The sequence below is a fragment of the Aspergillus luchuensis genome, chromosome 4, assembly GCF_016861625.1.
Source record: "Aspergillus luchuensis IFO 4308 DNA, chromosome 4, nearly complete sequence".
Classification (NCBI taxonomy): domain Eukaryota; kingdom Fungi; phylum Ascomycota; class Eurotiomycetes; order Eurotiales; family Aspergillaceae; genus Aspergillus; species Aspergillus luchuensis.
Genome location: NC_054852.1, coordinates 1861826 through 1887410, shown reverse-complemented (window position 1 = coordinate 1887410; position 25585 = coordinate 1861826). Strand labels below are relative to the sequence as shown.

At 47.6% G+C, this 25585-nt stretch overlaps 9 protein-coding genes across 9 annotated transcripts; 5 read left to right on the top strand and 4 right to left on the bottom strand.

Moving 5' to 3' along the window:
- Position 1: 1 nt before the first annotated feature.
- Positions 2-1321, top strand: AKAW2_40681A (uncharacterized protein; the record flags this gene model as incomplete). Its single annotated transcript, XM_041689037.1, has 4 exons — positions 2-161; positions 236-453; positions 503-809; positions 870-1321. 4 exons carry the CDS (start codon positions 2-4, stop codon positions 1319-1321), a joined length of 1137 nt encoding a protein of 378 aa, XP_041542761.1.
- A 336-nt stretch (positions 1322-1657) lies between these two features.
- Positions 1658-4210, bottom strand: NUO78 (putative NADH-ubiquinone oxidoreductase, subunit G; the record flags this gene model as incomplete). Its single annotated transcript, XM_041689036.1, has 7 exons — positions 1658-1760; positions 1822-3703; positions 3762-3784; positions 3837-3851; positions 3906-3957; positions 4013-4036; positions 4096-4210. The coding sequence occupies 7 exons, from the start codon at positions 4208-4210 to the stop codon at positions 1658-1660; spliced, it is 2214 nt and encodes a 737-aa protein (XP_041542760.1).
- A 1020-nt stretch (positions 4211-5230) lies between these two features.
- Positions 5231-6942, bottom strand: SLY41 (putative ER to Golgi transport protein (Sly41); the record flags this gene model as incomplete). Its single annotated transcript, XM_041689034.1, has 2 exons — positions 5231-6496; positions 6553-6942. 2 exons carry the CDS (start codon positions 6940-6942, stop codon positions 5231-5233), a joined length of 1656 nt encoding a protein of 551 aa, XP_041542759.1.
- Positions 6943-9693: 2751 nt separating this feature from the next.
- On the top strand, positions 9694-12735 carry AKAW2_40677A (Pumilio-family RNA binding repeat-containing protein; the record flags this gene model as incomplete). Its single annotated transcript, XM_041689033.1, has 7 exons — positions 9694-9810; positions 9887-9997; positions 10047-11186; positions 11237-11863; positions 12037-12316; positions 12372-12462; positions 12519-12735. 7 exons carry the CDS (start codon positions 9694-9696, stop codon positions 12733-12735), a joined length of 2583 nt encoding a protein of 860 aa, XP_041542758.1.
- Positions 12736-13406: 671 nt separating this feature from the next.
- Positions 13407-14009, bottom strand: AKAW2_40678S (DUF5572 domain-containing protein; the record flags this gene model as incomplete). Its single annotated transcript, XM_041689032.1, has 2 exons — positions 13407-13701; positions 13822-14009. 2 exons carry the CDS (start codon positions 14007-14009, stop codon positions 13407-13409), a joined length of 483 nt encoding a protein of 160 aa, XP_041542757.1.
- Positions 14010-14864: 855 nt separating this feature from the next.
- On the bottom strand, positions 14865-16388 carry AKAW2_40676S (TFIIH/NER complex subunit SSL1; the record flags this gene model as incomplete). The annotated part of the gene is made up of 3 exons (XM_041689031.1): positions 14865-15669; positions 15739-16074; positions 16156-16388. The coding sequence occupies 3 exons, from the start codon at positions 16386-16388 to the stop codon at positions 14865-14867; spliced, it is 1374 nt and encodes a 457-aa protein (XP_041542756.1).
- Positions 16389-17172: 784 nt separating this feature from the next.
- On the top strand, positions 17173-20517 carry AKAW2_40675A (M1 family metallopeptidase; the record flags this gene model as incomplete). The annotated part of the gene is made up of 12 exons (XM_041689030.1): positions 17173-17207; positions 17280-17449; positions 17538-17962; positions 18025-18246; positions 18304-18421; positions 18481-18597; positions 18658-18683; positions 18742-18952; positions 19010-19080; positions 19134-19576; positions 19663-19875; positions 19923-20517. The coding sequence occupies 12 exons, from the start codon at positions 17173-17175 to the stop codon at positions 20515-20517; spliced, it is 2646 nt and encodes an 881-aa protein (XP_041542755.1).
- An 849-nt stretch (positions 20518-21366) lies between these two features.
- YPT1 (Rab family GTPase YPT1) lies at positions 21367-22428 on the top strand (the record flags this gene model as incomplete). Its single annotated transcript, XM_041689029.1, has 5 exons — positions 21367-21377; positions 21616-21739; positions 21824-21871; positions 21930-22157; positions 22234-22428. 5 exons carry the CDS (start codon positions 21367-21369, stop codon positions 22426-22428), a joined length of 606 nt encoding a protein of 201 aa, XP_041542754.1.
- Positions 22429-23894: 1466 nt separating this feature from the next.
- pmp47 (putative peroxisomal membrane protein Pmp47) lies at positions 23895-24981 on the top strand (the record flags this gene model as incomplete). The annotated part of the gene is made up of 3 exons (XM_041689028.1): positions 23895-24019; positions 24074-24807; positions 24863-24981. 3 exons carry the CDS (start codon positions 23895-23897, stop codon positions 24979-24981), a joined length of 978 nt encoding a protein of 325 aa, XP_041542753.1.
- Between the last annotated feature and the right edge of the window lie 604 nt (positions 24982-25585).

The following is a 25585-nucleotide window of genomic DNA, read 5'->3' as shown; positions in this document are numbered from 1 at the left end:
TATGTCTACGTCTGAACACACGTCACCTCCTCGGGTTCTACGTGTCCCCAGGTCTGATGAGCCCGACAGTTATGTGCTGCTCCACGTCGCGCGCACCAATACGGCTGCACTCGACTTGAATCTCACTGCAACGGAAGGAGAATTTCCGTATAATGGGGTCGGTATGGGGTGTCCATATTACTGTTCCTTTTGTCTGTTCTTTCTTAAAATATTGTGATATACTAAGTCAGAATAGTGCGACAGGCTCGTGCGAAGACTCACCGTTCAAAGGGTTACCAGGGAACCGATGAGGACTGGGTTCTTATCCTACTGCGTGCCTTGGGTCAGCTAGAGATCAATACAGACAATTCAGATCTGCTATCTGGTATTGAATTATCAGCTAGCATCAAGGGGCAGGGTAGGCAGGGCAATCAACTGGTCCTCACTATTCGCCGGAGGGTCCAAACTATAACTGTAATTCCAACCACCGAAAAGTATCAGATGTGGTGCTGATGATCCACAGCAAAGACTCGGTTCTATAGCGCTAAAGCAGGATGATGAGCAAGCTATCCAGCTATTTGACTGGTCTGCTATCGCCGTTGCCAGAGCTGATATGCTTGAGCAGCAGTTATTAAAATTGCAACGGCACTATCACGAAGCCGACAGCACTATCGAGCAGCTCAATAAGCAAATTGAAGACTTCATATCTGCAAAACGCCGCCATGAGGAACAGCTTATGACGAACTTTACGCAAGTTCTAAATCAGAAAAAGCTCAAAATTCGCAATCAACAACGCTTGTTGGCTTCAGCGAAAATTGATGTGGACGATGGTAAAGTCACATGTTCGAGTCGAGTCAACAATAGCTGATCCTGGGATTATTAAAATGTAGCTGGTAAACATCAGGCCGCCTCATCAAAAGTCGGGGCCCGTGTCGGGAGCAAGAAGCATGCGAAACGTCCTATTGTGGAAACGAGCGATGACGATGCTGAAAGCGATAATGGCTCGGAGAGCTTGGATCAGACCAAGCCTCAAACCAGCCCAGGAAGGATCTCAGATACGGACGATGAACCGAATTCTACTCCCCAGCCATTGGAGGATGTAGATGATACTACTGATGAAGATTCACCCACAGCGTCCGGCATCGACCAGGGGGTAAGTGAACAAAATAAAACGGAAGAAGCCTATCATCCATCTAGGATGCAAAAACAGTCACCGCCACCCCGCAGGGAACTTCCATTCACCAGAGGGTCAGGATCAAGGAAAGACACAATACAAGATCTACAGCATCAACAAGACAATGCCGAAGAAACCGCAGGCGAGACAGACGATGATGAGCTATGAAGGCATAGCAGAGGGAATATCAGTGCATCAATCAATATGTATCCATTCCATTAACAATCCACATTCTGTAGTTTCTGTGACTTGATCTAACCAATGTTTCCATGAAATGGACCTCGTCAAGCCTCTCAAGCTTATTTTGAACTTATATACAATATCACCACTAGTGACGCATCCTCTCCTATCTCAGGAAACTTCACTGTGAGGGAGAAATCAATAGCAGTACGCATTACTGGGAGGAATGAACAAAGGAAAAAAAATGATGTTTAGGTGTTACAACGACAACGCCTAGACCTATAATAAGGATAAACCGGGAGATCAGAACTACAAGTGGTAATCTTAGCCATACAAAGCCTGGGGCGACATCTCTCCAGCAGCCATGAAGTTAGTTTCGGGATTACCCGTAGCCTTGGCTGCTGAGCAGCGGGCCATCGTAGGTGAGCTATAACATGGTCAGAGATGCTTCCTCACAGAAAATGTTCAAGGGTATTACTTCTACATACCTTCGAGAGATGGAGTCAGTGAAGTAGAAGTCTTCAATAACACGCTTGAAAGGCGCTCCAGTTGGCTGTGTGCCCTTGTTCTGATCAACCAACTGAACCTTGCTAAGGGAGCCCACGGAGGTGGACTCAACGACGTCATATCGACGCATCACAGGGCTGATCTCTTCCATGCGATCGCGGAGAGCTTCGATATCATCGTAAGGCAGTGGAACGTTGAGGAACTCGCTGGTAGCGCGAATAATCTTCCAGTCGTCACGAGCCGCACCAGGCAACGAAGTCGCTGCCCGGGTAACTTGAACACGGCCCTCAGTGTTGATGTAGGTGCCAGACTTCTCAGTGTAGGCTGCGCCAGGCAAGACAACATCAGCAAGTTGGGCACCTCGGTCACCATGGTGTCCTTGGTAGACAACGAACGCATCGCTTGGAATTTCACTCGTAGTGACCTCATCAGCACCCAGCAGCCAAACCATCTTAGGCTTGGTCTGGGAGATTTCGGGAGACGGTGTGGTAAAGCCAACCTCGTAGGCTGCAGCACGAGATGCCGCACGCTGGAGGACGTTGTAGCCTTGCCATTCAGGGGTGTTGAAGTTGTTGCCATGCTTCTCAACAAAGCTGCCGACTGTTTCGAAAATCGCCTTCGCGTCTTGATGTTCAGCCGCAGCACTGCCAACGATGATCATTGGACGTTTAGCAGAGGCGAGCTTCTCTCCAAACTGTCCCGAAAGGGCAGCCTTAAGAGCGTTGACATCGGATCCAAGATGCTCGAATTCGAAAGTACTATCGAATGATTCTCCGACAAGACCAATCTCCAAGTCAGAGCGCAGGTATTGCTTACGGATACGTGCGTTGAGGACAGAGGCCTCATGACGAGGGTTGGTAGCAACGAGAAGGATAGCATCAGCCTCTTCGATTCCGTAGACCTTGGAGTTGAAGAGGTAGTTCGAACGAACGTCAACACCGTGGGCAACAGGCGAGCTGCCACCCGGCTGGTCCAGAGCGAGGTTATCGGATCCAAGCTTGTTAGCCAAGTCTTTCATGGCAACAAGCGACTCGGCATCCACAAGATGTCCTGCAATAGCCTTGAACTCGTTCTCTTTCAGCTGCAAGTTTTGCTGGGCGGAGGAGATCTCGCTCAGGGCCTGCTCCCAAGTAGCCGGAACGAACTTGCCCTCACGACGAATCAAGGGTGTTGTAAGTCGCTGAGTCTTCAGACCGTCACACGCGAACCGAGATTTGTCGTTGATCCATTCCTCGTTAATGTCGTCGTTGAGTCTGGGGATAACACGCATGACTTCCATGCCTCGGCTATCGATCCGGATGTTCGAGCCCAAAGCATCATGCACGTCAATGGATTCAGTATGTTTCAACTCCCAAGGACGAGCACGGAAAGCATAGGGCTTCGAGGTGAGAGCACCAACAGGACAAAGATCAATGACGTTGCCTGAAAGTTCCGAATCAAGGTTCTTCTCCAAATAAGTACCGATTTGCATGTCGTTTCCTCTGCCAGTGGTTCCCAGTTCGGGGGCACCGGCAACATCGTTCATAAACCGAACACACCGAGTGCAGTGAATGCATCTGTTCATAGACGTCTTGACAAGGGGCCCAATGTTCTTGTCCTCAACCGCGCGCTTGCCACCAACTTCATGGAAACGCCCACGGTCGGCGCCGTATCTCATTGATTGGTCTTGCAGATCACACTCGCCTCCCTGATCACAAACCGGGCAATCAAGAGGGTGGTTGGCCAAAAGAAATTCCATAACACCCTCCCTAGCTTTGTGTACAAGTGGTGAATTCGTCTTAACATTCATGCCCGGCTGCACAGGCCAAGCACATGATGCCACAGGTTTAGGCGCCCGTTCGACCTCGACTAGACACATACGGCCTATAAAGAAAAACAATCAGTGACCTCTCCAATAACCCGGTGACAAACATAGACATACAGTTTCCTGCAATCAAAAGCTTCCTGTGGTTCAATTAGTACTCAAAACAATGATATTCGGCAATTTGGACCATACTCATGATAGCAGTATCTGTCAATTGTTGTTAGCTATCCTCTACAGTAGTAATGGTTTGGGTCAATATACCTGGGAACCGTGGCGCCTGCCTTCTCGCAAGCCTGAATGAGAGCGGAGCCAGCTTTAAGCCATGTAAGCAAGATGCTGAGAAGCCATGGATTGAGACACGAATTCACCTTCGACTGAAACTTTCTTCCCATCTAGATAGAGAGAGAGGTCAGCAAAGCTACGTAAGTTCAGCAAGAAGCATGTAGCTTACCAATTGTGAGTTCAACCTCAGCGGAGCGAGGGATTGTCGTCGCGAATGTCCTGGGGTAGTTGACCTTGGGAACCCGGACGAGCCGGGCGGCCGCACGAGATAACTGCGGCCGCATACTGTGAATAGAAACAAATGTGAGAGGATAGAGTAGACTTGAGCAGCGAGCGCAATGGACGTTATCTGAAGGCGCCGGTGGAAGTCTACAGTGCTGGGAGATTCTTGATGGGAGGTGCACTTTTGGCTTGGTTCGGATTCTGCCAGCCATGAGCCGGGGCGTCACTCGCAAATTGCCGCCTGCGGATTGGTTCGGCTATTCGGAGGATTATTTAGTCCGCACTACTCCCTTTTCTTTCTTAATAAGCCCTTCGGACGCTATTTCCTTCCTCTTTTCTCTTTCTCTCCATAACTCATTCACGGGCATGATTTATTGTAGGTGGCAGGGTTCTTCATTTCCCTTCTTCCTCTGCAACATGACCCAAGAAGAAGATGCACTGAGCTGGAGCTCCTTAGGGTTTTTCTTCAAGGAACACCTGATGAGGGTATAGTTCTTTACTGACAGTCGCTACATCTTTTGCCGTATCTAGACAAGGGAATTGAAAATTAACAAATGCACAATATTCATGTCAACCTGTTCTGCTGCGTAGTGGATGATGTATCGGTACTTTTCGGGTCCGTTCTTCGCAAGCTTCTAATCTCTTGTTCCCGGTAAAACACGTGGTGTGGAGCCGACAAGTACAGCTTGAAACTAAAGTTCTACCGTGAATGGCATACAGTAAGAAGCCCGAACTCATAAGCTGAGTGTTGCAATAGTAATTGCCATTCGATCAATTCATTATTATCATGTATGAGTAGTTTCACACTTTCCCCGGGTATCGACGTGCATGTATACCAGTTATCCAGCATTATAGCCCGACCTTCCTACCATGAGGCCAATATATGCAAGCTGGAAATGAAATGAAAAAAATATGTCCCTAGGCATGTACAGCTTTAGAGTTCTCAAAGAATACGTTGGTTACAATATCAATACTAGGCTACTAAAGACCATCGTAATATGCTACATGCGAATCTCAAAACATCACCAGACAACGGATATTATAGAACAGAGACTGAAAATGACAACCAAGACAGAGGAAAACTAGGAATCATTCGGCTTCCAAGTGGTCTCTTGCTTTGTGCCAGGAGGTAGCCACACCCGGGAGCTACTGCCTCCTCTGGGACGGATACGGCCCTGGTCATCATCATCCTTCTTAGGTGTACTTGTAGTATGTGAGGCAGGGCCATCTGGTGAGTGATAGTGAGAGACCTTGTTTGCCGACGGGCCATAGCCATTTGAGTCCCATGTTTTGCCTGCGGTCTGGACATTCAGGGGAAGAATAGTTTCCCTTGTGCGAAAATGGTCAGCATTTGCTCTCTGGTCCGCTAGGTCATCGTGGCTAGTGCGATCGTAGAGGTAAAGGCCAATAAAGGTAAGAGCGATTCCAAAGCCTTGAATGGATGTCGTCGAGCTTCCAAACCAAATGATTGCAACGACAATCACGAAGACTCTTTTCACCAAAGATGCGACGGAGTAAGAAACCGGTGATATCATAGATAAGAGGACGAACGCCAGTATATTCTGTGCGAAGTGCGACACCCCGTTGAATACGAATTCGAGGAAGAGAGCGCCATGATCCAGCGAGCCTGTATTTCCCGACAATGAGACAGCGCCATCCTGTATGATATCGGAGATCAAAGGATATCCTTCACTTATGAACCAGATAGGTAGTGTAAGAATGAAGGCTAATCCAGAGCAATAGTAAAGCAAGTTCAACTTATCCAGTTTTCGCCGGCTGGACGGTTCTGCCTCTGACTCTGCACGAGACGCTTCATTGAACAGCTTCTTCGAGAATATGTTCTGCGAGACGAAGATCAATGCAGCTACTAACGCACATAGTATGCCGAAGAAGTTTGTCGAAAAGCCTGTAGAGCAAGCGAGCATCACTCCTAAAGTCAATGGGACAAGAGATAGATATGTTGCTTTGGCATATCGAATTCGGAAGAAGACCCGATACGCCAAAACTGTGAACAAAGGTGAGAGTCCCTTGATTGTGTGGACGAGTGAGACGGGGATCTGAGAGGTAGCCATAGAGCTAAGTATATGGCCGGCTAACTGGAATATTGCCAAAGGCAAAGCTGTCAGAACAACATCACGGGACGGGGGACGGATCCCGTTCCTGAGGGCCGGTATGCTATCTTTCAGCCAGGGTAGCACATTTGATAAATAGGTCAAGACCAAGCACCAGAATGCTACAAAGGCGAATTGTACGATAGTAAGTGTTATTGGTTTCGGAAGGGCATTTAAGATGGACTTCGATGAGGTATTCGTCAGGGCGGAGGTCATGTACCATATAAGGCAGAGAACCTAAGCCGGGTAAGCAACAGGGTAGGAAGCAATCCATGCAAGTCCAATAAACTTACTATCAGCTTGTATGATACCGGAGCTTTAAGGGCCTCGGCCAACTCTTGTGCATTGGCGCTGACACTGCCATTGCGTGTTCTAATTGTGCTAATCGCCTCGCTGATACTTTTCCTTGATTTTCTTTTCGAATTCAATGTAGGATGCCTGTTATCCCGTGAAAACTGTGCTTGCTTCCGTGGCTCCCAGCGATCTGTCGCCGCATATCTAATCGAATTGGAATGCGATTCTCTTGGTTCGGTCGTAGTCTCGGGTACTTCATCAATGAATGGCGGAAACTTGTCTATTGGACTGGTCATTTGTTGCGAGGTCGTTGAAGTCGCCGGTACTTGAAGGTCTGGCAGTCGTACAGAAGAGCGTCTCCCAGTGCCGGTCACAGTCGTTGTGGTCATGTCCTAACTTCTCAATCTCGAAAACCTAGATAATTGATCGGTCCCGTTAGCTGGCTCCAAGTATGTAAATGCAATGCCACTTTACCATTTAAAGCCAATGCTTGTATGGCGATTGAGAACGACAGTTGAGCCCTCCAGTCGGCTTGAGCGGTAACAAGCACAGATCGGCTTTTTGGGGCTCAAAAATGGAAGCCGAACGCGATGTTTTCGAGCTTGCGTGATTCAGGGTACGTCAGGATATTTAGGCGGGTAGTAGGTAGCAGCAGTATGTCGGCGCTGCAAGGTAACGTTTGCAGTTTTCTAGATGACGAATCCCTATGGACGAATTAACATTGAGTATTCGGAACACGCTGCTCGGGCGGGATGTTACATACACCTGTTTACTAAGGTTGTAACGGAGTAAGCAAGCCGGAACTTACTTGTACTGGTTTAGTAGGTCTCTCCGTCCGATAACGATAGACGGAATAGGCAGGGATCTCGTTACATAAACATGTATAACGTAACCGGCAAGCGAGTCGGCCAGGCAAGCCAGTCGGCCACCTGTATATCCCATACTAATCCAGCGATTTTTGAGCTGTAATACTACAGCCAAACTTTATAGATTCAAATTTATCTAATGAAATTGGCATACTAGAATATATCTAAGATTAGTATACAGATATCATAAGATAAATATCAATATTTGATCAAGTAAAATGTATTACGCTGTATTTTTTTGGTAATTTATTTTAAACTTGTATTATATATAACATGAATCCTATTATATTATATATTCTTGATATTTGGTTTCTTAAAGTATATATATAGCTTCAGTTAATATTCTATTATAATTGAACTTACGGTGGGTGAGATATTAGAGTTAGATGAATGTTAGATTAGTATGGGATACACAGGTGGCCGACTGGCTTGCCTGGCCGACTCGCTTGCCGGTTACGTTAGTTTATCAACTAGCGACAATCTTTGCATAAATAATTGACTGTTGCTAATTAGTATGCCCTTGTATTTCGATAATAAGCTTCCCGAAGTAATCACAACCAGGCGGACTTCACTTTTCCCAACCATGGCCGACGCTGGAAAAATGTGGGGAATGTCTTTTTGTTTTTCTTCTCTTTCTGATTACTTATTCTTCGAAACAACCGCCTCATCATTAATCCCTTACTGCAGTACCTGACGCTGACGAAAGCTAATATCTTGTTACTGATACTCTGGGACCTTATGGGAGAGTGTAGTTCTGCGGACCTATACATCACTTCATTGCAGACAGTACCACAGATCTTCATCTCGCCACTCAATGCGAAGGGCTGGGAAGAGGTAGGATCGTGGCCTTCGCAGGCCCTAACAAAGATGGTTTGTGCTGCCGGTGTCTTCAGGCTTCCGGCTACAAACTTTCTTCGAGGACACCTGCGACTCTCTTATCTATATTTCTCCTCCTTGAATGATGGATGCAGTATAACAGCTCGCTCAGAATGTTATGATAGATGAATAAGAGTTTGTTCCGTTTGAAGATATTTTGGTAGTTTCACACCACACCATATATACTTTTCCCTCTCAGTATTAATGCTCTGACTTGAAAGTCGAGTAGTATAGAGATAACATGTAATCACTCTATATCGATATACTTGCTTACACATGGTCAGTAAGTCTTTAGCTAACATCAGTCTCAATCTTGGTCAGCATGAGATATTATAATTTTCACCAACGCTCTATGCCGTTGATTGCCATGGATTCTGACAGATTTGGGAAGAACAACCTGTTATTACTAGAGCAACAAAGAATGTACTTATTTTGAGCTGGACAATAGATGGTTTTCGATGTTCAAGTTTGATATGGATCGAATAGCTTACTGGCTAAGTTTTACTCCCTAGAATATTTTTCACAAATTCAAAGAGATATATATAACACAACATGATATCACAGTATCTGGGTGTGATGTTGTGAGAGGGTCTATCTTTTCTACTAGACACATTTGGCATAGAAAGAGGTCTGGAACAGTTCATCTAGGCCTCCCCACTAAAGGGACAGCCGCTCAGTACACCCTTTTCTTTTCTTCTTCTCTAATCAACAACTTTCACCACTGCATATCTTGGGGATTCGCTGCTACTGTACACATAGTCTGGAACGGCCACTGCGGATCATTCTTGCTTGTCATCGTCTAATGACACAAATTACCAAAGCAATCTTCAGCCGTAGTATTGTTCAGAGGGCATAAACAAAGACAAAAGCAGTTTCTAATCACTCTTAGCACTGTCTAGGTTAAGAAATAATGGGAGTCACTAACTCTTAGCAAGATTATATTTCAATGACAAATGTTCCCCAGGAATAGAAGACAATTGCACCACAACGTGCCTCGGACACGGGTTTTCGAGCAGGGCTTCCAGCACTCAATTTCTTCCTCCCTTTATAATCCCCGCAATGGTGTCTTCATCGCTCTTTCCTTGATTGCAGATCCTTGACGCAGGCCTTGTAACGCGTTTGGTTCGAAATTCGGGCCTTGATTTCCCTGTCTTCAGATACTGCCATTTGCCTTCTGAATTGTCCCGCAGTTAATTGAACGTACCTCCCCACTTACAGTCATTTGTTAGCTATCTCCTTCATATTCAGCCTTCAACCATTTGTGGAGGATTTGGATTCCGTACAGCTCGCGCTATTTGCTCACCAGTGTGCTTTCGACTATTTTCCTGTCAAACCCTGTGTTTGCCGACCTTTACAAACTGTGACTTCTGTGGCAGTGCTCTCAAGTGACTATCCGAAATGTCTTCACACTCCGATGCCCCCCTCAATCTGGAACGCAGACAGTGTGAAGAGGGTATCATCGACAGTGGCACGAGTGCTACGACACACGCAGTATATGTTGAGCGTGAATCGTCAGTAAGTAACTGAATGGAGACAACCTAGAGCAGCCACAGACTTGTTCTCCTCTAAATAGCTTACTACATTGTCCCAGGGCCTTAAGCATTTGAATGTTTCCACCAGCCCTTCAGATTGTACAGTATCCTCCAAAGGTGGAGATTGCCAGATCTCTGGGGCTGACAAGCATGACATCCCGTCGAATAAGGTCAGATACGCCAGAAACCTCAAGAAATTCAAAGCACTCACAATCCTAGAAGCAGAAGCTAGAACATTCAAGCAATTTCACTTTCTGTGGGCACTCCGAGATGGAAAGGCTTCTAGCAAAGCTCTCGCCCAAGCCGCAGTCGACAACCCCGAAGTATCCTGTAGATCAAGATTTCATTGCGGCTTTGCCAGACAAGCAGGATTTGCTTAGAACATCCAATCACACGATTACCAACCACAGGATTCTTTCAGGAGACGAGTCAGGGCTAATTAAGGCGTCAAGTATTCAGCGACCTAGGGACGTCTCGCACTCGTTCGATGTTGGCAAAGCGGACAACGTATCGGTCGATATGTGCGAGGTACTACGTTTAAAGCAAGAATTGCTTGTCGCTAATTCTAAAATCGCCCTCCAGGAGCAGGAACTGGCCCAGACACGCGTGATTAAACATACCTTAGACCAGGCACTTGGGCCCCCTTCTGAAACCGATTTCAATGGGGACATCACGGAACAAACGATAAGTAATCTCCAGAGCGCCCTTAATTCATCCAACCCGGCATATAGCCAGTTTCAAGATGGATGGAATGCCCAGGACGATTCGCAATCAGAGATGTCTGATGCGCTTTCCGCAGGAGCTTACAATAGGTCTCGGGGATACTGGAATACTCCCACGCAGCAAGTGTGTAGTACGGCTCTTAGTGCCCCCATTATCGAAAGATCATATGGCGAGCCTATATCTTTGCCAAGTGCTAATTCACTCGGCGGAGATTCGAATCGATTTTGGGGTAACTCAGGCACGAATACCAGTGTAACTGGACACGATGCTTTACGATCTCATCGTGTGTTTTCAGGGCCCTCCAGTGGGGGTTACACCCTCGACACAAAACTCCCGGAAGAACAGGTGAGATTTCTCGAAGGACCCGGCCTTGGACCTCGCCGTTCGATCACTCAAGCCAGCCGCAATGGACCTTTTTTTCAGCCACAAAGCTCTGCTTGGAGTGCATTTACCCCTGGCTCTTCGGACTCACATGGCCCTAGGTCTCCTGTGAATAGATCCAATAGCACCTACCAACATGTTGGTCTGTTTCCCATCACTCAATACCATCAGCGGCCGGTTGGAACGCCACTTTCACCCACGGCGACTGAGTTTACAGCTCCCAGCCCCAGTGCAACGCAATGGTCAACTTCTGTGGTGAGTAGGAGCTCGAATTATTTGTTATAGTGCCACGCTTATGCTGCCAGGCGGGAGGAAACACCCATCAAACATACATCTCTCCCCTCGAGCCAATCAACTACCGACGGCTCCTCGACAGGAATGTCTCTTGTGATTGGAAATATATCGTTGACAAGATTGTTTGCAACAATGATCAACAAGCATCAATATTTCTGCAGCAGAAGCTGAAGGTAGGGACCACAGAGCAGAAATATGATATCATAGAGGCCATAGTACACCAAGCCTATCCCCTGATGGTCAATCGCTTTGGCAACTTTCTAGTGCAACGATGCTTCGAACACGGGACTCCAGAGCAAGTCGTGTCAATCGCTAATGCGATCAAGGGAAACACTTTAAGCCTCAGTATGGATCCCTTTGGCTGTCACGTCATACAGAAAGCGTTTGATTGTGTGCCCGAAGAACATAAGGCAATCATGGTCCACGAGCTTCTACGCAGAATTCCAGAAACTGTCATTCACCGGTATGCCTGCCATGTCTGGCAAAAACTCTTCGAACTACGTTGGAGTGGGGAGCCACCCCAGATAATGACCAAAGTCAATGAAGCACTGCGAGGAATGTGGCATGAGGTCGCCTTGGGTGAGACAGGGAGCTTGGTAGTCCAGAATATCTTCGAAAACTGCGTCGAGGATGAGAAGGTACTTTGTTTCTCATACGTCGATTCCTACCACGGTCAATCCTATACAACAAACTGTGTTACTTGTCTTGTCGTCCTCTTAACCATTGCAGCTCTCCAAAATTTGAATTTCTGACATATTCTTAATGGAAGTTCCGTGATTTGCACGATGAAATATACTGACAAAGTCTCCAGCGTCCAGCGATCGAAGAAGTGCTAGCGAAAATTGATGTGCTTGCACACGGTCAATTCGGAAACTGGTGTATCCAGCATATCTGTGAGCATGGTGCTCCTCAGGATAAGAGTCGTGCAATAGAGCACATCATCCTTTGGTCTGTGGATTATAGCATGGACCAGTTCGCCTCCAAGATTGTAGAGAAATGTTTGAAGATAGGGGGTACTGAGTTTTTGGACCGTTACCTTGCTCGAGTTTGCACCGGCCGAACTGACCGTCCTAGAATGCCTCTTATTGACAGTAAGTCTGAAAGCACCCTTCTCAGCTTGAACTGAAGGTTTTTGATACAATATAGTTGCTGGGGACCAGTATGGCAACTACCTAATCCAATGGATCTTGATGAATGCTGCACCACATCAGCGTGAGCTGGTTGCCAGCCATATTCGGTACCGTCTTTCCCCTCACTATGACATTGCACAGGCCTAACCGGATATCTATGAAGGAAACACATGGTATCTCTCCGAGGTTCCAAGTTTGGTTCACGTGTGGCCATGCTCTGCTGCAATCCCTCCCACACAACTCGCCCAGGGCCAGGTTCTGGGATGCCAATTAGTCGCTATGGTAATTTCAATGAGGACAGGTTCCCGATTGCCGGACAGCATGGAGGCCGTTTCAACCGAGGGAACCAGTGGAGTCCTAATTATCCACCATTTCGCTGAAGGTTTTCGAGGGAGTACCTTTGCACTTCGTCTTCTAGCCATATGCTTGTTTATTCACAAAAGGTATCGTTTTCAAGTCGACCCAGGTAGGCATCGAGCACCCCATATACGGGAATCCGGAATCTCGAAGCGTGTTTCGACAACGCGAGGTTGTCTAGCATATTTCTTCATACGCGCTATTCTAGTCATTGTGCAGGAGCTAAACGGCTCATGCTCCCCCCAAAGACGCCTCCTCTCCTTATACACCGGAATGAAAGAAAGAAGAAAAATGGAGACAAAATATGAAGGAAAAATTCGAGCAAGCGAGTAGCATCAAAATGGGCTCAGAAACTATAATATTTTTTCTATTGAAGTTGCTGGAGATTCTATATGGGCCGACAATTACCGTTATGAGTTGCTTGTGCAGGTCAGGAGCTTGGTTTACGAAAGCGAACACTTCTAATCCACCTACTTGTCGGGATTATATTTTTATTATGAACTGATGTATCATACCCACCATTCATTTGTCCGAAGCTTGTTATCCCTCACAACCCTGTGGCTTGCAGGAATAATAATATTTGCATGCTGATCACAACCCTGGACTTCTCCAGTGCCCTCCAATTGCAAACGTAGATCCCCAGGTCCCGGGCGATTGCAGCCACTGGGTGTAACGCTGAGCAGCTATAATCCCGTCATTGACTAGCTGTTCCTTTTTCCCATGGTTTCCGCCTTTCTGGCTTCTCGCTTGGAGTGTCATGGCCTGTCAAGACGGTGTCTGGAATTTGTTGAATTCCGGGAATGGGTTGACCGGTTGTGATGAGTTCCACTATATGAGCGAAGGATGAAGGATATGCAGGCTCCTCTTTAGAATTGGGAACGTTCACTGTAGGGCTTGGTGATGAAAGGTCGGCGGACTTGACTTTTGATGCTGATTCCAGCCATGCTTTGTATGCTGAGAACTCGAGTGGTGGCATGAGCTTTTCTTTCCTGATAACGAACAAGGCATGGTGACAAAGATCAGTACCAGTATTTGTATATAATCATACAATGTCATATGCATATGCTACAATACCGTGGATCGCGGGTGGATACAGATCGTATGTATACCTTGAGAAGTAGAAGCATTTAGCTTGTAGGGTAAGGTCATCATTGCGATTGATTTCCTCTTCCGACGCAGGTGATTCCGGATGGCCTAGGATGATGGAAAGCCCAACTGCAAATTCACGATCCGTACTGAAAGGATATGAGCTCAATCTCTCAAATAGCTCATTCTCCGAGGGCTGAAGCTGCGCCATCTCGTGACAAATTGCTGCAGGCTCAAACTACCCAATGGGCTAATTTGAGGGTTCCCGTAGTTTTTAGGGAATATATTGCGCGGGCTTGGGCACTCGAAGGGAAGGCGCAAATTCTCTCGGTGTCTTGAGACAGAGCGACCGCTTCTATTTTGCAATCTGTTGCTTTTTTTTCGGTTGTTCACTCTCCTTGTGAATGATGCCAGTGGTTGAGTCCGTTGTAAGGGTGCTCGGGCCCAAGATTAACCGAGGTCCACGTAGATTGAAGATTAGGAACTAGTTTGGATACTTAGCTTAGCTACTAGGCTGTGACGTAGCCTATATACTTTGTACTTCGGTCCTTTGGCGGGGTTCCCGCTAAGACTCGAGCCTATCGGCGTTAGCAGCATGGCTGATCTTTCCTATCCAATGTTAATTCTTCGTTTCATGGAATTATTTCTATCGCAAGCTCCTTATCAATCCGTTGAGAGAAGCCGGATGCGACGAATTGAAACGTTCGGGATAGGTTATAAAACGCCATTTTGCTGTTTCATGTTTGCGACTCCAGTATATCAACAAGTCGTTCCATATGGCTCGGACTTAGATTTTTAAAGGTTACCCTTTCGGTCAGGTGAAATATAGTCTAAGAGAATTTGATGGCCTGATCCGCCGACATTTCAATTGATTATTATTGTGAGGTATGATAGCCCGCCTCTGGTTTTATGTTACTTTGTTCGACTGGCGGTTAGTTTGACAGCTTGACTGATAATAGACCGGGTCGCGCTAGCGAGGGCGATGGCGGGGGCATCTACATATCCGACCGAGAAAGTGAGCCCCACGGCCATTCTATTGATTTATTATTCGCAATCAACCATATGATCATGCAGAGGTATCCATCCTGTCTAGAGCTTCGTGATTCTGAGAGGGCTCGGAACTCGTAGGAATTATCACCTTGCTTTGGCAGCCAGGGCAGTTGTGCACAACCTCATGAGCGAAAAGGTCACAGTCAATGCAGAAATGGTTTTTGCACACAGTACATTCATACCGGCTGCTTACGCTCATTCCCTTTGCCTGTCCCTCTGAAATATGCCACTGCTCCTTGGGTGGTACTGGTGGAAAGGAGATCCCACATGCAAAACAGACACTACTGCGCGAGGCATGTTGCCACGAAACTTCCACCCAATTCATAAGGGGAAACAGATGGTGATATGACCGAGCAAGGTGGGTTGAAAGGATCAAAGTAAGACCGCAGGAAGGACACTCGGCAGGGAGACCACAAACCTTACTGTTGCACCGTGAGCACAGATACCCTCCACGAGAAGGCTTGGAATGGCAGGCACAAAGTGAAGGGTAAGCCTCAACTGTCCGTGATGGAAAACCCATCATCAAGAGAGAGCTTGTAGATTGCTTCTGAGAGTAGGTGGCTGGCGGTGTTGTCACACTCATCACAAGGTCACGGAAATGCTGTTCATTAAGTGCTACACCGTATGTGGTATCATCACCTCCGTTAGTCTTGCCACAAATTTCGCGGCAGATGGCCACTTGGGCGGCAAGGCCCACGATTCCAACACGTATTTTGTCGTTGATGAGCGTAGTTATCGTTTGGTGAATATCACCGGGATCGGAAGACAGGAGGGAGCCAAATATGACGAAAATCTCACGGGTGCCATGGCTTGGGGTATGGCTGTTGCAAGATAGGTTAGCCCGTTCTTATCATCTAGTGTATACGGCACCAAGCGCAGAGAAGACATACAACAAAGCACCACGAGCCATTTCGAAGCCATTCTGCAAACTAGGAAGACCCTTCGGATCCTGGTCTCGCAATGATTGGATGGCACTGATATGCTCCGTAGGGTTTCCGCTCATATCACTGACTCTAACCGCCAATCCATCTTTGAGGCCAAGAACGCCGAGTTGAGAAATGGGATTTTGCTCGAAAAACTCCCTCACAAACTCTTGTGCATACCGTAGGGACAATAGATAGCGTGTGGGTCGGAGATCTTTCTCGGTCATGGATTGTGACAGATCTATGATCAGAATGAGATGGCGGATTATACCCCGTTGTAAGGGAGTCGTATCTCTGAGGAGCCTGCAAGCGCGAAGACATGGAAACTCAGCTCGAACCGTTAATCAGGACTGAGGGCTACCCGGCCTAAAAAGTACAACCTACCTTTTCCTTTTCCCAGCTTCAAGAAGCCCTTCGACTGTAGAGCTGATTGTGCCGTCGGCACCTTCAACTAAGGTTTCCCATGTTCTCGAGACTTCCCATTCTGCGCCTCCACGGTGCTTTCTCCTCTTCGAACGGGATGTGCCCGCAGTATCTCCACGAGATCCTGATAAGATATTGCTTTCATCTTCATCCTCAGAGATTTCTCCTGTATACTCTTCATCGGATTCGACCATACTTGCACTGAAACGGAATGAGAGGCGAGTGCGTCAACCCAGAAGTGCGTCGGGCGTCATGAAAGTTGGATGGAAAAGGTCTACCTAGGCATGTATCCACTCTGTTGGATTCGGTTCGAGCAGGGAGGGTCCGAGCTCCGCCGGAGCTCCGTTCCCTACCTTTCCTCATGAAGCAAGGGTACTTACTAGCTGAGGTATCTAGCAGTTGCTGTTCTCATCCTTTTTCTTTTAAGTTTTTGACCTTCATTATCGTTTTCCTTAGAAACTACCTTTTCTACTCCCTCCAATTGTATACTAGCCTTTCTGGCTAGGTACCATTGGATACTTAACCCTTTCATCGAATCTACTCTGAGCTCCATTGTGATCAGAGAAAGCCTGCTTCGTAACCTGAAATTTTAATTAGCCACACTTCGTATTGCTACGACGGTGTACTGCAAAAAATCGATGAGCTGCTCCGAGAGTAACCGTAGGTAGGCAGACTTGGCCCCATCCTAAAATCTCAGACCCAAAAATGTGGGGAAGAAGATGCATCGCGTCAACCCGACGTGGTGGTATGAATGCTCATGCAGTCCGTGGTCATTCTCCAATTTATCGTCCGGTCCGACCACTTTCCCACCTCTGCCCCTCATCCTCCACCTCTTTCTGCCCCTCCTCCATCTCTTCGTCACGCTCCCGCTCCCTTTCCGGCTTGCCCTACTCGACACACCTACAGTCTATCCGTAGGGTCAATTTTGCTCTATCCTCCCAGGTTTTTGTAAGGCGCTGTTCATCTGAATTCCGCGCAATGGCATCCAAGGACAGGGATATCCTCCCGGACGTGTAAGTTACCGATCGCCAACAGCTGAGTATCGTGCACCCAACTGTTGGCGTGCCTCTAACAATCGGTGGCAGGGTCAAGCCTGTTCATTACAATGTGTCTTTGTTTGACCTTCAGTTCGGCGGCTCATGGAGTTATAAGGGTATCGTCAAAATCGATTCCAATGTCACCCGTCCCACAAAATCGATCGTGTTGAACTCCAAGGAAATCGAAGTCCAGGATGCTGAAGTTTTTGGAAAGGACGGTTAGTGACAGAGCCACATCCCAATTGTTCCTGATCCCATTCTTTTTCGTGAACGAATGTTGGGTTTTGACATATCGGCTGCACTTAGGGACCAAGTTGGCAAAGGCCTCTAACATCGCATACGATACCAAATCGGAAAGAGTCACTTTTACCTTTGCAGAGGAAATCCATCCCGCAGATGTTGTCCTGTCAATCAGTTTCACCGGTATTATGAACAATGCCATGGCTGGATTTTCTCGCTCCAAGTATAAGCCGGTGGTGGATCCGACCGAAGATACACCCAAGGAGGGCGATTCCTATTACATGCTTAGTACCCAATTCGAATCTTGTGATGCCCGTAGGGCATTCCCTTGCTTCGATGAACCGAATCTGAAGGCCACATTCGATTTTGAGATTGAGGTTCCCCGAGGACAAACAGCCCTTAGCAACATGCCTATCAAGTCGGAAAGGAGCGGCAGTAGGCCAGAACTTAAGATGGTCTCTTTCGAAACCACACCGGTCATGAGTACTTACGTCAGTTTGCACCGACCCTTGATAGTAATGCTCCACACTAACTCTTGACATCTTCTATTCAGCTTTTGGCATGGGCAGTCGGTGACTTTGAATATGTTGAGGCTATGACTCAGCGCAAATATCAAGGCAAGAGCATCCCCGTTCGCGTGTATACGACCAAGGGCCTCAAGGAGCAGGCTCGCTTTGCTTTGGAGTGTGCCCATCGTACGGTCGATTACTTCTCTGAAATCTTTGAGATCGAGTATCCGTTGCCTAAGGCGGATCTCCTTGCTGTCCACGAGTTTGTACGGAAATTGATCCTGTTTCTCACGAGTCGAAACCACTAACGATAAATGCTTCAGGCTATGGGCGCCATGGAGAACTGGGGACTTGTTACCTACCGAACGACTGCTGTACTTTTCGACGAGGGCAAGTCAGACACCAGATACAAGAATCGTATTGCATATGTCGTCGCGCATGGTTTGTCTTTCCTTGCAATTTGAGCAGCATTGTTTTCTTTTAACGAGTGATAATCCTAGAATTGGCGCACCAATGGTTTGGAAATCTCGTAACGATGGATTGGTGGAATGAGTTGTGGCTCAATGAAGGCTTTGCAACATGGGTTGGCTGGCTTGCTGTGGATCATTTCTATCCAGGTATTCAATGGACCCGGGCGCTTACAGACCAAATGCAGCTGACAATTTTCTCGCGAACAGAGTGGAACATATGGTCTCAGTTTGTTGTACGCAATTCTCGAGGTAAATTCAGCCTTGTGTGGTAGATTATTAACTTTTGCATAGGCTGAGAGTGTCCAACAAGCATTTCAACTCGATTCACTGCGAGCTTCCCACCCGATTGAGGTTCCTGTGAGGAACGCTCTTGAAGTCGATCAAATCTTCGATCACATCAGCTACCTCAAGGGAAGCTCGGTCATCCGTATGCTAAGCGATCATCTTGGACGGGAAACATTTCTGCGGGGAGTAGCCACTTATCTCAAAGCCCATGCATATGGTAAGTACACATCGAAGACCATAGGGGATCGGGGTTGCTAATCACTGACGAATCCAGGCAATGCTACCACTAATGATCTTTGGAGCGCTCTCAGCGAAGCGTCCAATCAGGATGTTACTAGCTTTATGGTGAGCTGCCTTTCTTTTAAAAAGTGGACTACTGATCTGACTGCATCATGAAGGATCCATGGATTCGCAAGATTGGCTTCCCTGTCGTCACCGTGACCGAGCAAGCCGGGCAGCTCAATGTTCGTCAGAACCGCTTCTTGTCGACGGGTGATGTTAAGCCCGAGGAAGATGAGACGGCTTGGTGGATTCCCCTTGGTGTCAAATCAGGACCTAAGATGGCCGACGTAAAGCCCGGTGCTCTCGTTTCCAAGGAAGCTACAATTGGAGAACTCGGAAAAGATTCCTTTTACAAGCTGAACAAAGACCTGTCCGGCTTTTACCGAACCAATTACCCTGCCGATCGGCTGGCGAAACTCGCTCAATCTCTGGATCTGCTGAGCACCGAGGATAAGATCGGATTGATTGGCGATGCCGCTGCCCTGGCTGTTTCCGGGGACGGATCTACTGCTGCTCTATTGGCTCTCTTAGAGGGGTTTAAGGGCGAAAAGAATTATCTGTGAGTATCTAACTATGACATTCTTTACCCTTCCCAAGATTCGGCAATTCTTACACTTCATGCTTGGTTCTTAACGACTTCCATAGGGTCTGGTCCCAAATCTCTTCCACCGTTGCGAACTTACGCTCTGTGTTCGCCCTGAATGAGTCGGTAGCAGCGGGACTCAAGAGGTTTGCCCTCGAGCTCTCATCCCCTGCCGCTAATGAAATCGGTTGGGAATTCAGCTCGGAGGATGACTATCTCACTGTCCAACTTCGTAAGCTTCTAATTGGGATGGCTGGCCGTGCGGGCCACAAAGAGTATGTCAACCAGGAGACGTTTTGTTCAAGGTCTAACTTTTTGCTAGCATCATACCCGAGGCCAAACGACGATTCGAGCTTTGGAAAACAGGCAACGATAAGAACGCTGTGCATACCAACCTACGCTCAGTGATCTTTAGTATCGTAATCTCGGAGGGCGGTCGGGAAGAATATAACGCCGTAAAGCAAGAGTACCTCAAAACCGACTCCGTTGACGGCAAAGAGATTTGCCTAGGAGCTCTTGGGCGTACTAAAGATGCTGAGCTGGTAAAGGATTATATGGACTTCGTCTTCTCAGACAAGGTTGCAATCCAAGATATTCATAATGGCGCGACTTCAATGGCTACGAATCCCTTAACTCGCCACCTTCTATGGGATTATATGAAAGAGAACTGGTCGGCAGTTGAAACTCGTTTGTCGGCGAACAATGTCGTTTTCGAGCGGTTTGTGCGCATGGGACTGTCCAAATTCGCAGACCACGATATTGCAGCCGATATTGCTTCATTTTTCCGGGAGAAGGACACCGGCGCGTACGATCGCGCCCTGGTAATTGTCGCTGATAGCATCCGGACGAATGCACGCTACAAGGAAAGAGACGAGAAGCAGGTCTTGGAATGGCTCCAGGCCCATGGCTACGCTTGATCCACTTTGGACGAAGGTAAATGGTTTTGATAATCTATTTGTACCACTAGGTGAATATGGTGCCTTGTGATTTAGAACACCTGCCATTCTGTGAATCATCTGAATTCAGAGCTTTGTAGAACTAGAACTCCTGACTTGTACCTGTCTTGATGCGTGATGGACTGTCTTTCGTCTTAGGAAGTGAAGGTGGAGCACTTCGTTATACTATGGTAGTATTCGATGTCTCCCTGACTTGCACATGTGACGGGAGAGGGGCCGGCTCTTGGTAGTACGTATATATATATAGCTAGCAGACGTAAATAAGTACCTTTTCATTTTGCATTGTTCTATCGGGAGGACCGAAGGTATGTTACCTGGGGAAAAGGCTGAAGAAAAAGGGCGGTACCGAGCCACCTAAACCTGGTTAGAACCGGAGTGCACATTGTGCAACTTAAGTCGCACTACTGTAAGTACCATCTCCTAGATAGGCCCGTCCCTAGAATCTGTTCATTTGCATGTGGTTGTTAGTGTCTCTTGATTGGCGCACTAGCCTGGCTTGGGTCATGGGTCTGGGGCGGGCGAGCGTGAAACGGTCATTCCCACCCAGGAGGTCCACACTAGGCAGGAGACGGACTAGCGCCAGTATTGGAACCTGCACGTTGGGCTCGCCTGCTCTCCTGCAGTCAGCAACGCAACCGCCATTTCAAGAGACCGCTCGGTCATCTCATTAAGTAGACACTCAAGTATCGTTTACTACATCGGCTTGTTGCCACGCCTAATACTACTCTTCTGCAACTTCAGCTCTCCACCTTTCCATCAAATAACTCTCTAGATTTCGCATACGCTGACGTACCGTCCAAGTGCCCCATCATGAATCCCGAGTGGTAAGTGCCCTTGATCGCCCATATTTGGCCTACAACTCATCAGGTTCCGGCGATGCCCCCTTGTCATGATGGCACTGCGTCTTTTCATCCATATATTCTTTATCTCTTGGTTTCCGTGCTAATTTGAACCCCTATTAGAGCCCCCCACGATCCTCCGTTTCCCCCACGCCTTATTTGGCTCAGCGCGGCCCTCTGCGTGCGTATCGATCGATCGATATGCTAATAGTTTGGCTAGATACGATTATCTCTTCAAGCTGCTCCTCATCGGAGACTCTGGTGTTGGAAAGTCGTGCTTGCTCCTCCGTTTTGCCGACGATACCTACACGGAGAGCTACATCTCCACCATCGGAGTTGACTTCGTACGTATCTGGCCTTTCACTTCTCATCATAGCTGCTAGCAGTGGGCTGCGTCATAGATTCTCATCTAACGTTCTTGAATGCAGAAAATCCGTACCATCGAGCTGGATGGAAAGACGGTGAAACTCCAGATCGTAAGGCAGCCCCCATTCACAACAGTCGGTCACCGGGCTTTACTAACGGGCGCTCTAGTGGGATACTGCGGGCCAGGAACGTTTCCGGACAATCACTTCTTCTTACTACCGTGGTGCTCATGGTATCTGTGTCGTCTACGATGTTACCGACATGGACTCTTTCAACAATGTGAAGCAGTGGCTTCAAGAGATTGATCGCTACGCCACTGAAGGCGTCAACAAGCTCCTTGTCGGAAACAAGAGCGATATGGAGGACAAGAAGGTCGTTGAATACACAGTGGCTAAGGTATGTGGCCATGCCTTTGTGTGGGACTCTTCCATGTTCTGGCAGAGTGGGTGATTGACACAATGTGTTTGTGTAGGAATTCGCCGACAGCCTTGGAATCCCGTTCTTGGAGACCTCGGCAAAGAACGCTTCGAATGTAGAGCAGGCTTTCTTGACGATGGCGAGACAGATCAAGGAACGCATGGGCACCGCGACTGTCAACAACAAGCCAACTGTGCAGGTTGGCCAAGGCCAGGGCGTTCAATCCGGCTCCGCGGGCGGCTGCTGCTAGACTATTGATGATCCTGATCCCGCGTTGCATTACGCCATCTTGAGACGGGGTGAAAATTTGGTGATTAAAGAAGAGGAGCCATGAGGGAGGCTACCTATTGCACCCTGCTGCCGGGCAGTCTTCCTCGAATGCTAGCATTATCTTAAATGTTCTATGCTGGCAATGGTCACCGGGAGTAGTTTTCTTTTTCATGCTTTAGAAGGCTTTCGTTTCGTCTTTATACATGGTGCACTATGGATAATTTTCTGTGTCCTCAGGTTTTCCCTTTCCTCCTCTCGGTCATCTATCTTCCCCTTCCCTATCTTTCCCGTCGCTGTTGTCTTGCTCGTGGCCTTTCTAACTCGAAGCATTTTCTATCTGATCCGTTGAGTTTTTCTTAGTTAGTTGGATCCGTTGCGTGATTATGTCTGGGTCAATTAATGCAGAAGTTAATGATACTTAAGTGAACATGGTTCGTGGCAAATCAAAATCAGAACATACTCGCTTTTCCGCCTTCATTTACTTTGACTGTAACGGTATAGTGAAATATAGGTTGTTAGGCTACGTAGAGTCATTGTTAGCACGCTGCTCTTTCACTAATAGCAACTATGTTTCGGGTCTAAATTTGTATTGATATTGAAAAGTGAACAAGGGTTGTTTGTCGCGTGTAGGCTATATTCCATGTGCGAGGTTTTCATAAACCATACTTGCTCTGCGCAGGAATGTCACATGCCATACATACCCTTCCTAGCAGTTCCTGATGCTTTCATGCCTAGGTAGTCCCTCCCACACTCTTCAACTGTGACCAGGCTCTGACTCTATATGTAATTATTGTTCAGATGGTAGATACTGACACGAATCGCTTAGAAGGAAAGCAACGGACTCTAATGTCAATCACCTGTTGTTGTATCAAAGGGTCAAGAGAGAAATGTGGAGGATGGATATTACAACGGTATATGAAACACGTGAAGTGGATCTGCTATTTACCGGCAAATGTCACCTCCTTAATTCATGATTATGCTTTTCTCCCCAGTAATCATCTAGGAGTATGGAGAAGCCTCAGGAAGTTAGCCAAATTTCATATGGCATGAGCGTTGATCCGATCAGCTGATGAGGGTCACCCATCAGCCGAGGCACAGGCTTCGGCAAACGTCATGTAAACCATCACCCCCAATCCAGAGCCGAGTCTTTCTCGCACCCGACATCGACATAGTCCCTACCCCATTCGTCCCAAGGCCTACATATCTAACCCCTTTCCTCCTTTCTTGCAGTCATTCCTTGCGACCTTCTCGGGCAGATTTATTGAAATACCACTAGTTCCCCATCTGCCGTCTTTTTCACACTCACTTGTCAAAGCAATCCGTAACCCATCTATAAGGATCCGAGGTACCGATACCCGATTCGCGTGCACCATCATAGTATAATATCGATCAGCTTTCTTGACGCACCTATTCCGATAGACAAAGAAAATCACCGCGTTATCGATCATGTCTCAGTCTAACATTGAAGGGCAAAAGAAGGCCATTGCAGTGTCTGCTGCGGTCCAGCAGAGTGACAACATGGCACATGCATTGGCGGGCGCTGGAGGCGGTATACTGTCAATGCTCTTGACGTGCGGCAACACCTCCCGTTAATGGAATCAGCGTTGACATCCCATATGTTGTAGTTATCCCCTGATAACCCTCTCCACGAGAGCGCAAGTCGAATCCAAGCGTGCCCATTCCACGACGTACGACGCAATACGCCGCATCATTCAACGAGAGGGGGTTTCTGGGCTCTATTCCGGTCTTGAATCTGCGCTCTTTGGCATCAGCGTCACGAACTTCGTCTACTACTATTGGTACGAATGGACGCGTTCGGCTTTCGAAAAGGCGGCTGCGCGGGCGGGGCGCTCCTCAAAGAAGCTCACGACGGCGGAGTCAATGATCGCGGGCGCTATCGCCGGGAGTGCGACGGTCCTGATCACAAACCCTATATGGGTTGTAAACACTAGAATGACAGCTCGCAAGTCCGAGTCGGAGCAAGAAACATTGCCAGGGACTCCTCCCAAGAAGTCGCGGGCCTCTACAATTAGTACATTGTTGGACTTGCTCCGGCAAGAGGGGCCCAAGGCTCTCTTTGCTGGCGTTTTGCCAGCCCTCATTCTGGTTATCAACCCGATTCTACAGTACACAATCTTTGAACAGCTGAAGAATATTGTGGAGCGTCGTAGGCGTATGACGCCAAAGGATGCGTTCTATCTTGGGGCGCTTGGTAAGATACTGGCAACTTCGATCACCTATCCCTATATTACAGTGAAGAGCCGCATGCATGTCGCTAGTAAAGATGGCCCTAAGGAGAGTCTGAACGGGAGCCTGAAGAGAATCGTCAAGGAAGAGGGTTTTGTGGGCCTTTACAGAGGTATAGTACTGACGATGGGGGAGCCATGCAAACTTATGCTAATATCATATGACAGGCATTGGGCCAAAGGTCACACAGAGCGCCATTACCGCAGCTTTCTTGTTTGGGTTCAAGGACGTTCTTTATGACCTTATGGTCTCTCTTCGTAAGAGGAACCGGGCAATTTCCAAGTGAAACATGTGATCTGAAAGAAACTCCTTAAAGCACCCTTGCCAAATGATAAATGTTACTTGGGCCCAGAAAGTCCTACTGATTGATCCCCTCATCGTGTACCTCGGCCCCCTGTATTCCTTTCATTGATCTGAATATATTCTGTACATATATGTTGTTTTATTTGCTTCGGCACGATGACTGCTTATTGGGCGATCCTAGAAATTGATATGTCTAGGCTTGCATTCATGCAGGACTAAGCCTTTCTCTGACTGGGCCTGGTCCCTTTGCTATCGCACCAACGGATTGATTTGGTGATGATGTATAGGTGATCATGGCATCCCACCGTAGTGACTGTAGGCACCTCTCCCAATGAAAAGTTCCGTCAACCCTGTAGAGACCATAAAGAGTAGAACTGGTAGAGGAAAATATAATAGACTACTACTTTGAGCCTCTTACTAGCCTGGTATGAAGCTACGGTACTAGTAGTTACTACTACTTACTCGATAAGGAGCCGCGGCTCGATTACATGATTGGCCCTAGTGCGCCTGATCCGTGAGACCCGACCGCCTGCCTTTTACAAGAATATAGAGCACTTTATCCAGCGCGTTCGCGCGTCGCAGTCGAC